This window comes from Natator depressus, chromosome 4 (genome assembly GCF_965152275.1).
Source record: "Natator depressus isolate rNatDep1 chromosome 4, rNatDep2.hap1, whole genome shotgun sequence".
In the NCBI taxonomy this organism is placed as follows: Eukaryota; Metazoa; Chordata; order Testudines; family Cheloniidae; genus Natator; species Natator depressus.
The window spans coordinates 114,188,541-114,201,898 of NC_134237.1; the positions used below are offsets into that span (position 1 = coordinate 114,188,541).

Genomic DNA, 13,358 nt, shown 5'->3' on the forward strand with positions numbered 1-13,358 from the left:
AGCGAGTGGCAATAGCCCTGTGGAAGCTTGCAATGCCAGACAGCTACCGGTGAGTCGGGAATCAGTTTGGAGTGGGCAGATCTACTGTGGGGGCTGCTGTGATGCAAGTAGCCCACGCAATCAAAGATCTGCTGATATCAAGGGTAATGACCCTGGGAAATGTGCAGGTCATAGTGGATGGCTTTGCTGCAATGGGATTCCCTAACTGTGGTGGGGCCATAGACGGAACCCATATCCCTATCTTGACACTGGAGCACCAAGCTGGCGAGTAAGTGGGGGAGACGTTTATGGTGAGGTGGGAGGTTGAGGCAAATTGCCTGGCTGCTGGTTATGCGCAGCCAGACACCAGGGCGGTTAGAAGAGCACAGGAGGGTGCGGTGCGCATCAGAGAAGCTTTGAAAACCAGTTTCATGACTGGCAAAGCTACGGTGTGAAAGTTCTGTTTGTTTCTGCTTGATGAAACCCCTCTGCCCCTTGGTTCACTCTCCTTCCCTGTAAGCTATCCACCCTACCCTCATTCCTTCGATCACTGCTTGCAGAGGCAATAAATCATTGTTGTTTCACATTCGTGCATTCTTTATTAATTCATCACACAAATAGGGGGATAACTGCCAAGGTAGCCCGGGAGGGGTGGTGGAGGAGAGAAGCACCGGGAGGGGTGGTGGAGGTGGGAAGGACAAGGCCACACAGCACTTTAAAACTTATTGAATGCCAGCCTTCTGTTGCTTGGGCAATCCTCTGGGGTGGAGTGGCTGGGTGGCTGGAGGTCCCCCCACCGCGTTCTTGGGTGTCTGGGTGAGGAGGCTATGGAACTTGGGGAGGAGGGCGGTTGGTTACCACAGGGGCTGTAGCAGCGGTCTGTGCTCCAGCTGCCTTTCCTGCAGCTCAACCATACGCTGGAGCATATTAGTTTGATTCTCCAGCAGTCTCAGCATTGAATCCTGCCTCCTCTCATCATGCTGCCACCACCTTTCAGCTTCAGCCCTCTCTTCAGCCCGCCACCTCTCCTCCCGGTCATTTTGTGCTTTCCTGCACTCTGACATTGTCTGCCTCCACGCATTCGTCTGTGCTCTGTCAGTGTGGGAGGACAGCATGAGCTCAGAGAACATTTCATCGCGAGTGTGGTTTTTTCCGCCTTCTAATCTTCTCTAGCCTCTGAGAAGGAGAAGATCGTGTGATCCTTGAAACACATGCAGCTGGTGGAGGAAAAAGAAAAGGGAGGGTGGTAGTTAAAAAGACACATTTTATAGAACAATGGGTACACTCTTTCATGATAAACCTTGCTGTTAACATTACATACATAGCACGTGTGCTTTCATTCCAAGGTCGCATTTTGCCTCCCTCCTCCCCGTGGCTAGCAGCGGGGAACGTTTCTGTTCAGCCACAGGCAAACAGCCCAGCAGGAACGGGCACCTCTGAATGTCCCCTTAAGAAATGCACCCTATTTCAACCAGGTGACCATGAATGATATCACTCTCTTGAGGATAACAGAGAGAGATAAAGAACGGATGTTGTTTGAATGCCAGCAAACATACACTGCAATGCTTCGTTCTGCAGTGATTCCCGAGTACGTGCTAGTGGCCTGGTGTGGTAAAGTGTCCTACGATGGTGGACGGAATAAGGCTGCCCTCCCCAGAAACCTTTTGCAAAGGCTTTGGGAGTACATCCAGGAGAGCCGCGAATGCCAGGGCAAATTAATCATTAAACATGCTTGCTTTTAAACCATATATACTATTTTAAAAGGTACACTCACCAGAGGTCCCTTCTCCACCTGGCAGGTCCGGGAGGCAGCCTTGGGTGGGTTTGGGGGGTACTGGCTCCAGGTCCAGGGTGAGAAACAGTTCCTGGCTGTCGGGAAAACCGGTTTCTCCGCTTGCTTGCTGTGAGCTATCTACAACCTCCTCATCATCATTTTCCTCGTCTCCAAAACCTGCTTCTGTGTTGCCTCCATCTCCACTGAAGGAGTCAAACAACACGGGTGGGGTAGTGGTGGCTGAACCCCCTAAAATGGCATGCAGCTCATCATAGAAGCGGCATGTTTTGGGCTCTGACCAGGAGCGGCTGTTTGCCTCTCTGGTTTTCTGGTTGGCTTGCCTCAGCTCCTTAAGTTTCACGCGGCACTGCTTCGGGTCCCTGTTATGGCCTCTGTCCTTCATGCCCTGGGAGATTTTGACAAATGTTTTGGCATTTTGAAAACTGGAACAAAGTTCTGATAGCACGGATTCCTCTCCCCGTACAGCGATCAGATCCTGTACCTCCCGTTCGGTCCATGCTGGAGCTCTTTTGCAATTTTGTGACTCCATCATGGTCACCTCTGCTGATGAGTTCTGCACTCACCTGCAGCTTGCCATGCTGGCCAAACAGGAAATTGAAATTCAAAAGTTCGTGGGCCTTTTCCTGTCTACCTGGCCAGTGCACCTGAGTTGAGAGCGCTGTCCAGAGCGGTCACAATGGAGCACTCTGGGATAGCTCCCGGAGGCCAATACCGTCTAATTGCGTCCACAGTACCCCAAATTCGACTCGGCAAGGCCGATTTCAGCGCTAATCCCCTTGTCAGGGGTGGAGTAAGGAAATCTATTTTAGGAGCCCTTTAAGTAAAAAAAAAAAAAAAAAAAAAAAAAAAAAAGGGGGGGGGGGGGCTTCGTCGTGTGGATGGGTGCAGGGTTAAATCAATTTAACGCTGCTAAATTCGACCTCAACTCCTAGTGTAGACCAGGGCAAAGTGACATATAAACCCTGTGCAGGAGTGACCATTACCATTATAAAAGGATGAGGTAGAGGGCTATTCCTAATTGGCAGCATTTCTTAGACTTGTTGTCAAGGTTCCTTCCCCACTCTGAACTCTAGGGTGCAGATGTGGGGACCTGCATGAAAGACCCCCTAAGCTTATTCTTACCAGCTTAGGTTAAAAACTTCCTCAAGGTACAAACTTTGCCTTATCCTTGAACCCTATGGTGCTACCACCAAGCGTGTTAAAGAACAGGGAAAGAGACCACTTGGAGACGTCTTCCCCCAAAATATCCCCCCAAGCCCTACACCCCCTTTCCTGGGGAAGGCTTGATAAAAATCCTCACCAGTTTGTACAGGTGAACACAGACCTAAACCCTTGGATCTTAAGAACAATGAAAAAACAATCGGGTTCTTAAAAGAAGAATTTTAATTAAAGAAAAAGTAAACGAATCACCTCTGTAAAATCAGGATGGTAAATACCTTACAGGGTAATCAGATTAAAAACATAGAGAATCCCTCTAGGCAAAACCTTAACTTACAAAAAGACACAAAAACAGGAATATACATTCCATTCAGCACAACTTATTTTACCAGCCATTAAACAAAAGAAATCTAACGCATTTCTAGCTAGATTACTTACTAACTTTTTACAGGAGTTCTGAGCTGCATTCCTGATCTGTTCCAGGCAAAAGCATCACACAGACAGACAGACCCTTTGTTCCCCCCACTCCAGCTTTGAAAGTATCTTGTCTCCTCATTGGTCATTTTGGTCGGGTGCCAGCGAGGTTATCTTAGCTTCTTAGCCCTTTACAGGGTGAAAGGGTTTTGCCTCTGGCCAGGAGGGATTTTATAGCACTGTGGACAGAAAGGTGGTTACCCTTCCCTTTATATTTATGACACTTGTACTCTGGGTCTTCTTTAACCAAGTAGGCATATGTATCTAGTCTCTTGCTGCAAACCTCATTCATTCACTGAGTTTTGGAATGCCTAGAGTGCCTGTCCGTGACCATGATTTGGGAATGCCCAGCTGGATCTGTTCTTTTAATTGCTTCTTTGCTACTTACCTTCTAGCCTGCCTTTAACTCAATATTTGAAGCAATTCTAGTGGTGCAATAACGCTGGTATGAAGGGTGGCAAGTGTCAAGTACTCGGATGCTTCTATTGATGGGTGTAAAGAACCTGCATTTCTAAAATTGCCCCTTCTAATCAAAACTGAATGACACATTTTTGTTTCGTTGTTTCCTTCTGGAAAATTGGCTGATCGTAACAAACCATCTTGTAGTAAGCGGTAAACGCAATGGAATACATTTCCCACCCACGACTTCCTGCACATAATTCTCACTGCCTTGAATGGGAGAAGAATGGTTAACAAGCTGTGTAATTCTCTGAAATTTACCATAGTGCACAGAAGAAGTTATAAACTCCAGGCCCTCCAACATAGCATGTTTGTGAGCTCTCCCTGACTTCAAATACAGGAGGTGACTGACCTCAGCAGACATTGTCCCCTCGTGGTGCAGCCTTTGCCCCAACACATTTAATCTCCCACAGTTTGTTATGGTCAGGCATGGTTTACTAACAGTGCAAAGGGAAAGGATGCTTAAGAGCCTCTCTGTCAACTTCAGTAGACAACGGACACTGTATGCTGATCCACTAACCAGTTGCAGCAATGATTCCCAGGATGAGGCAGCTATAAAGTCCCTAATTATCCCCCGGAAATGCTCTGGAGCCAGTAGATTATTTCTAAAGTGGCTCCATTTTAACAGGCCCATCCATTCCTGAGAGGAATAGAGACTATGATAATTGTCCTTAGGAACGTTTTTTACCCTGTATCTGCATTCCAGATGCAGACTCATCTGTTTAAGCCCAGTCTGATTTATTTCCTAAATCCCATTTTCAAAAGGATTTAAGCATTTAGAAGACTAAAACCTTTGACTTTCAATTACTGTAACCACTTCGGACAAATTTATGGGATATCTGCATGCCACAAATTCAAGGGCCAATAAAGATGAGCTGTCATCTAGGATCAGCATCCCAAAGTGACTCTTCCAGCGGGCCAGGAATTTCCATGAGCAATTCTGTAGAGCTTTGATTCACAGGAGGTACGGGTCGCTTCTCTGACTGTGCTCTGGTACCCATGCTGAGCACACCTTCCATTCTAGTCAGCTTTGACACAGAGAACAAAGTGGATAATGTTGGGGAAGTAGGAGGAACATTTAAATCCCAAACCTATCACTATCCATAAAAGGGACAGCTTTCACAGGCATAATCAAAAACTGAGAGAAACCGACATTTTTGTGGTGTCGATCTTGACTTGTGATTATGAGAATAGTGAAAGATGAATGCACTTCATACAAAATATTCACTGGGATGCAAGACTGTTAAGTCTGGCAAAAACTCCAGCTGCAGAATGATCTTACCTTCTGTGCAGGTGTTGAGATGGCAAATATGAAACGGCAAATTGCCAACACAAGTGGTGAATGCAAAGACAAACTTAAAGGAGAGGCACCAGTTGGCAATTACTGGCAGCGACACGGTAGGAAAAAACCTGTCCAGCTAACAGCAACTGTTTGTAGCAAATAACTATGAGAAAATTTGTCTCAGATCTTCAAAATCCAGTGGGTACTAGAAATTATGGAGCCCTAGCAGAAGGTTTCCTGTTCCTGGGCTGTCTCGGAGTAACTGCTGGGCTGATCTTGGATACGATACAAATATGACCTATAATGAAGACCGTATCTGAATTGCAGGATGATCTTCAAATAATTGTAGCTGAATTGCGGAAAAGTATTAATGGATCTTTATTAATAGCAGTAATTTGGAAAAGTCACAGTAGACCTATTTGTTTAAGAAAAATTTGCTAGGATGATATAAACACTCAACTATTATGTTATGCCTGCGAACTTTTTGATAACCAGACAATTTGATGCAACTATAGGGCCGGAACCAGGGAGGGGTGAGTGGGGTGGTTGCCCAGGGTGGAAAACCGGGGTGGGGGAGGGTGAAATGACAAAAAACCTGGTAGGGGGTATAGTATTGCTACCCTTGCTTCTGTGCTGCTGCAGACGTCTGCACTGCCTTCAGGGCTGAGAGGCCAGAGAGCGGCAATTGCTGGCTGGGCGCCCTGCTCTGAAGGCAGCACCACTGCCAGCAGCAGCACAGAAGTAAGGGTGGTGATACCATGCCTGCTGCAGGACTCTACCCCCCCCCCATCGTTCCCCCCACCACCATCATTTCTCCATCCCATTTCCCCCTTTCCTCACTGGTTTTGTGCCCTGGGTGGCTCCCCTGCTCACCCCACCCTGGTTGTGGCCTGCACAAAACTCTCCGAGATCATTTCATGTACTAATGGGGGAAAAAAGTGTGTGTTGCAAACCTCAAAATGTATGCACAATTGTGGACTGTGCAAAGTAAGCTAATTTAAAACAAAATGGCTGTTGAAGCCCTTATATTGCAGAATCCACAATATTGTGAATGAAATAGGACCTTACCTATAATCTAGAACAGGGGTGGGCTAACTTTTTGGCCCGAGGGCCACATCTGGGTATGGAAATTGTATGGCGGGCCATGAATGCTCACAGAATTGGGGATTGGGGTGTGGGCTCTGGCTGGGGGTTCAGGAGCTGGGGTGGGGCCACAAATGAGGAGCTCAGGGTGTGGGAGGGGGCTCCGGGCTGTGGCAGGGGTTGTGGTGCGGGGGTGAGGGCTCTGGGGTGGGACTGGGGATGAGGGGTTAGGGGGTGCAGGAGGGTACTCCAGGCTTGGACCAAGGGGTTCAGATGGCCGGAGGGGGATCAGGGCTGGGGCGGGGTTGGGGAGCAGGAGGGGGTCCAGGGTGCAGGCTCTGGGTGGCACTTACCTCAAGCAGCTCCCAGAAGCAGCGGCGTGTCCCCCTTCTGGCTCCTATGTGGAGGCACAGCCAGGCGGCTCTGCTCGCTGCCCTGTCTGCAGGCACTGCCCCTGCAGCTCCCATTGGCCATGGTTCCCGGCCAGTGGGAGATGCGGGGGCAGAGTGCGGAACACCCCGGCTGCCCCTACATGTAGAACCTGGAGGGTCATGCTGCTGCTTCCAGGAGCCATGCGGAGTGGGGCAAGCTCTGGACGCCACTCCCTGGTGCGAGCTCGAGGGTCGGATTAAAATGTCTGGAGGGCCGGATGCGGCCCACAGGCCATAGTTTGCCCACCCCTGCACTAGGCCATACTTCTTCTGTGCTCAAGAATAAAACTCTCTTCTGGACCTGCATTAGGTTCTGTAGCCAATCTGCATTTCTGCAATCAGCACCCAAGGGGATTGAGGTTTCTGTTGAATGCAGCTTTTAATTTTTTACATCTTCTATAGTAAAATAACAGGTGCAGTAAAAATGTGCACATTGCAAGACTTTTGCATTAATCTGATTTTAAAATATATATACAAGTGTGACAACTTCATATCAACATTCATTTCAGTTGAATTACAAGAGAGAATATGTTTCCAAGCTGTTAACCTTTGTCTTGAGGATGTACTTGATCGTCTGCAAGACACTGTTGTTAATAATTATAGCTGTATCTTAAAAAGTAAACTGATGATTCCTAAATTATTTTCTTTTCAGGACTGGTCTGGCAGGCTTATTATTGCCTCTTTAGCTGGAGCTTTTGGGTCTTCATTTCTTTATGGTTACAATCTCTCCGTAGTGAATGCACCGACAATGGTAAGTGACTGAAAGCTTTTAAAATCTAATTCCAGTAGAGGGTGATGTTGTCCAAAAATTACACAAACTATTTGAAATACTTGTTTGTAAGACTTTTTGTCTAGTGGGAGAGAAAAGAGATATAATAACTTATGAAATACTTTTGTTCCCTATAACTAGATTTTTGTAATCTTTTGTTTGTTTCTTTCTCCCATGAAGTCACAGTGTAGTTCTAATGTTTGTCGTGAAAACTAAGTGTTCCTTTTGAAATGAGTAATTTCATTTCATATGAGTTTGTTCTGTGTGGTAGAATAATTCCAGTAGCAGACTTTTAAGTACTAAGTATATACAGCTATTGACTATATACCAACTTTTGATCACATTGTTCTGTTTTTAAGAATTGTAGAGCATTCTGTTCTCACAGTTGGATAATAGAGTTTGCTCTTGCTCTTCCTTCTACTGGGGCCATTCTATTGCATTTCATACTGGTACCTTGTTTATGGTCCATGTAGTGAAACTGCTATGTTGGCCATTTATCAACTATGATTGCAAGTTCTGCTGATGGGATATATTAAATGAATGGAATATTATGAAATGATCTATAGTATATTTTTGGAATTTTATTCTGAATATTATTACAAATTAAGGTTTAAATGCTTTGTTCAAAGTACACTTATCATTAATTGGTCTGTGCTCTTATTTTTTTTTCTATCACAAAATAAGAATAAGGGAATAGTCAATGAAATTGAAAGTGAAAAAATTTAAAGACCTTTTGTATAATTTATAATTAACCAGTGGAATTCATTGCCGGAAGAGATTGTTGACACCAGTGGTTCCTGGTTTTACTGAAATTAATGGAAGTTTTTCCACTTAATTCAGTGGGGCTTGGTTTTTACCCCAAGAGCTTATTCAGATTCAGCAGATATGATATTTACATGAATAACGAGAATGTTCTCTGTTACTGAATAGGGTAATAAACTTAAAGAATATAAATCCTCATGCTTCACAGCACAAGCAAATCATTAATCCATAAGATTAGGAAGAAACTTGGACTGTGGGAAAGTTTTTTCCATAAGTTTCTAGGAACTTCCTCTGAAGCAGCAAGTACAGGCCGCTGTCAGAAAGAGGACTAGATAGATTGTGTCTGATTAGTTATGAGCTACATGTTTGATCCATTATGGCATTTCCTGTGTATCACTCACTTCAGCTTGTGGTCTTGGTAGATCTCATAAAATGAACAACTTCGGGAAAGTTCAGTACACAGACAGGTTTCAGAGTAGCAGCCGTGTTAGTCTGTATCCGCAGAAAGAACAGGAGGACTTGTGGTACCTTGGAGACTAACACATTTATTAGAGCATAAGCTTCCATGAGCTACAGCAAGGAAGCAACTTAGGAAACTGAGGTGCCGCAAGTACTAGTGATGGCGATACTTTTTCCCCTCTGAACAAATATTGCCCTAAAATAGTCTAAGGGGTCAGTCTGAGCTTAGAAGGCTCAATTCTCAGCTGAGGCACAAAACAGGTTGCCTAATAGTTAGAAATTGTTTTTGCAGGAGTAGAAGTAAGAGTGTGTGTGTGTGAGAGAGAGAGAGAGGCAGCTGTTTGATAATTGCACACATGAGGCTTGTAACATGACAATTAATCATAGTGGAGTTGTATTTATTATGCAGCTTTGACCTCCTCACTTTGTATGCTGCTCCCCAACACAATCTATTACACGGTTCAAAAGCAGATGCTGCCAGTGCTGCTTATTTAGAACAAGATTGTACCATTCTTATTCACATTGTTGTACCTCATTATGGACTACACAGAGGTTTTTACCACAAGCCCTGAGTAAAGGTGTCAGTATGTAGGTATGTTGCCCCAGGAGCTGAACCACAACCTGTCTTCTGGTTCCCCTCTCATGCTGGAGAGGAAAGCACAGATCACTTTCCTGCCCATGCCAGCTTAGCTGCACAGGCCAGTGCTTTGGGAAAGGGGGTAGTGTGTCCTGGTGTGTCTAGGGCAGTCCTTACTGGAAATGCCACGGTCAAGGCAGGCTGCAAAAGGGAGAGCAGATATTCCCAAGACTGGCTGGGTAACACTTAACTGTTAAACTCCCCAACCAGTCACAAACTGTACTTCTGATCCCCCACACTAGTTAACAAGAAGCAAAAAATAAATCACACAGCCCCCTCTATTGCATTTCATTTCTCTGGCTCCCCGTCAGCATCTAGGTCCAGTACAGTGGGAAGTTATTTAAAAAACTTCACATATATAAAAATGTTCTTCTGACCCCAAAGGGTCAGCCACATTACCAGGTTAGTATAGGTTCGGATCTTACCCAAAATATCATGCTGTCAGCCAATCCTTTAGTGCCTAAAACTAAAGGTTTATTATAAAGAAAAAAGAAAGAACAAGAAGAGAGATGTTAAATGGTAAAACAGTCACATGCATACAAAGATTCAAAGTCCATCAGGTTCCTAGCAGTACTGGTGAATTTGCTGGCTTGAACACATCCACAGTTTGGAAGGGTCATTCAGTCTTTTGTTCAGAGCTTCGTTTGTAGAAAGGTTAGTCTAGAGGTAAGAAGCAGGAATAAAGATGCAATGGAGAAGATGCAGCTTCCTCTTATAGTCTTTTACGAGGCAGTCAGATTTCCTTTGTTCCAAACACAAGTTGCCCAGCACGTAGCCTGGAAGCCTTAGACCATTCTGTCCATAGGCATGCCCCTGCATGCCTTGCTGAGTCATAGGGTGTATCCCTTGCCTTCTGAATGAATCAATTGTATAGCTGATGTCAGGGTAGGCAGTGCTAATGCCAATCTATCTGGGGGTGTCACTCAAATGCACAGTACATATAGACACACCATACATATAACTTACAATACAAAGATGATACAAACACATAAACGAGATTATTATACCAGGCAAATTATAACATTTTTGCAGATACCTTAGGCGGCCTATCTGGTATAACTCATTGCAATTTTACAACGTTGGTATTCATAATATCCTAAAGTGCCCCCTCAAATTCCATATAGCATCACAGGTAGAGTCAAGACTTTGCTCATGCCCTGCCCCTATTGTTCACTTTTTGCCTATATGCATGGAAAGGGGACTAGCAGCCATGCAGAAACTGGTCTCTACCCTGCCCAAGGGAAGTAGATATCTTCTGCCCCAATATTCTCCTGCATGGATGTGTAGCATGGGTCATGATTCTCTGTGAGCAGGCCCTTTGGAACCAGAACTGGTTGCAAATTTTCCAGTGAAAACAGAATCTTACACTGCAGCTTCCAGGGTCTCCAGGGCAGCCTTACTATGCAGATTACCCTGGGTTGGAGATAACAAGGCTTCCAGATCTCTGAGCCAGCTGATTCCCTGTCCAGCTGCCACTGGGGTCTGGAGAGCATAATTAGTTTAGAAAACACCATGGGTTGGATCCACAAAAGTACTTAGGGAGGCACCTAAGTCCCTTTGGTTCCATTGTGATCCACAAAACTCCCACTGAACTGTGTAGGTGTCTAAACTCATTTGGCACTTAATTTTTTTTTTCTGGTTAAAAGTTCCCCCAGCATTTACGTTACTGCCTCTGGGCTGCCTTCCTCTAGGCGTCCGGATGCCTATTTCCTGCCTAAGGCCCAGAGCGATTCACAAACTATGTGCAGGGCCCAGTATGGTAGTTGTCCTCTTAGCACACCTACCGGATTGGGTCCCATTCAAAATTCAGCCATAGGAGGTGATGTCCTCCTTATAACCTTTAGCCCAGTGAAGATATGGGAGCCCTAGATTGAATTCCCCCATCCCTAGTAGAGGGGAAGACAATTTGAATAGGGGTCTCCCACACCTCTCGAGAGTGTTCTAACCACTGGGTTATGGGATATGCAGTTGTGCAGCTCCTTCAGTCTCTCCTGTTGAAGCTGTTCCACTGTGGATAAATACTTAAAGAGCTCTTGGACCAGAGAGGACGAGAGAATCGGAATGACTGTAGTCCAGTGGTTAGGGAACCCACCTGAGAGTCAGGAGACTCAGGATCCACTCCCCTGCTCCAATCGCTCTTTCATTAGTTGTCTACAGTGCAACAGCTTCAGTAGAAGAGATTGAGGGAGAATATTCCATAGTTTAGGGGTTAATGCACTCTCTGAAGGGTGGAAGGCTCCTATTCAAAATCTTTCTCCCCCTTTGTCAGAGATGGGGGAATTGAACCCTGGTCTCTCACATCCCAGGTGATTGCTCTAACCACAGGGCTAAAAGTCATAAGTTAGGCACCAGCACCACCTCCAGCTCCTTTGTGTGGAGTGAGGCAGGTGCTCAACTCATTCCAGCAAGAAACTCCTTAGAGGCCTAAGCTACCTGACTCCAGGTATCGGGTACCCATTTGTGGATCTCCAGCAGAACTGGATGGGCTCCCTGCAACCTGGACTTCAGTGCCCATCTCTGAGAGAGGGATGGGGCTTAGCATACACCTCTGACATTGGCATCTCCTATTAGCTAGCTTAGGCGTCTCCCAGCCACCTAGCATGCTGGCTTCTGTGCTTTGTGTTCTTAGATTCCTGTCTCTCTTCATTCATTACACAGGGAACGTAGGTGCATAACTTGGCTTTGTGGATCATAGTGTTCCTGGATTTTGTAGGCATCTTAAAAGTTAGGTGCTGTGACACTCGGCATTGCAACGCCTACGGCCCTTCATGGGTCACACCCCATGCGTCCGTGTTTCCAAAATGAAAAATGTTCTGAATATCCAGTTTCTGAGTTTCAGTCAGCTCTAACTGGGACTCCCTGTGGGGTAAGGTGCTACTAAGTGTGAGTAGAGGGCCCTGAATGAATTAGATGTTAATAAATTAGCACCTTTTATAGCGCTGTATATCTTACAAGTGCTGTACATACACTTGGCAAGCTAACAAATTGAGGTGCTGAGTCAGTAAACTTGGGTGAGCGACTGAACTGTTTTGATTGTTTGCAGCTTGACTCTATATACTGCTGAGCCCCTGCTGTGATGTGCGGAGCACCCTCAGCTCCTGTTCATTTCAATGCAAGTCTCATTGATGTCCAGCATCTCGCAAGAGGTGCCCAGCACTACACAAGATCAGGCCCCTCATTCAGATAAAACTGAAGAAAGGAGGTACTATAAAGGGAGGTAGCAGGTAATAAAAACCTGGACAATATAGCTGTTGATAAAAAGTGGATACTTAGGAAATTGGATCAGTACAAATCATAAGTCTTCTCATAACAGAAGAACTAGGAGTCACCAAATGAAATTAATAGGCAGCAAGTTTAAAACAAACAAAAGGATTTTTTTTTTCACACAATGCACAGTCAACCTGTGGAACCCCTTGCCAGAGGATGTTGTGAAGGCCAAGGCTATAACAGGGTTAAAAAAAGAACTAGGTAAGTTTATGGAGGATAGGTCCATCAATGGCTATTAGCCAGGATGGACAGGAATCGTGTCCTAGCCTCTGTTTGACAGAAGCTGGGAATGGGCGACGGGGGATGGATCACATGGTGATCACCTGTTCTGTTCATTCCCTTTGGGGCACCTGGCATTGGCCACTGTCGGAAGACAGGATACTGGGCTAGATGGTATGATTTCCCCCCCTCCCCCCCTCCCCCCCCCCGCCAGTATGGTCGTTCTTATGGAACCATATGTCGGAAGTGAATCCAAAGCTGATTCAAAACAACTGGCTATCAGGTCTTCCCAGGACAACCTTCAAGGAGAATATACAAATACAATTTTATATCAGTGTTCAGGGATGTACTGTCTCCTCAAACAGGAGGAATCCCTCTCCACCAGGGCCTGACTGCAAGTCTTAACTCATGCTAACAAGCAGCAATGGAAGTAATCCCACTGGAAATGCGTCAGCTTGCTTCCACCTTGCTGCAAGGGGGAAATAAAATACACTCGTCCTTTTGCTGGTGCAGCTTGCTTCCTCCACCATGCTAACTCAGCTGTATTGGCTGGTGCACTGAAACTGGGGATCAGCCCATTCCCC

General features: G+C 45.6%; 1 protein-coding gene across 1 annotated transcript in view; it reads left to right on the plus strand.

Moving 5' to 3' along the window:
* The window catches only part of SLC2A9 (solute carrier family 2 member 9), a 173,265-nt gene that overhangs the window by 4,706 nt on the left and 155,201 nt on the right, over positions 1-13,358 (plus strand). Inside the window, exon 2 of the mRNA XM_074951677.1 lies at positions 7,314-7,412. Coding sequence (XP_074807778.1) covers positions 7,314-7,412 — 99 coding nt within the window. The remainder of the gene's footprint in view (positions 1-7,313; positions 7,413-13,358) is intronic.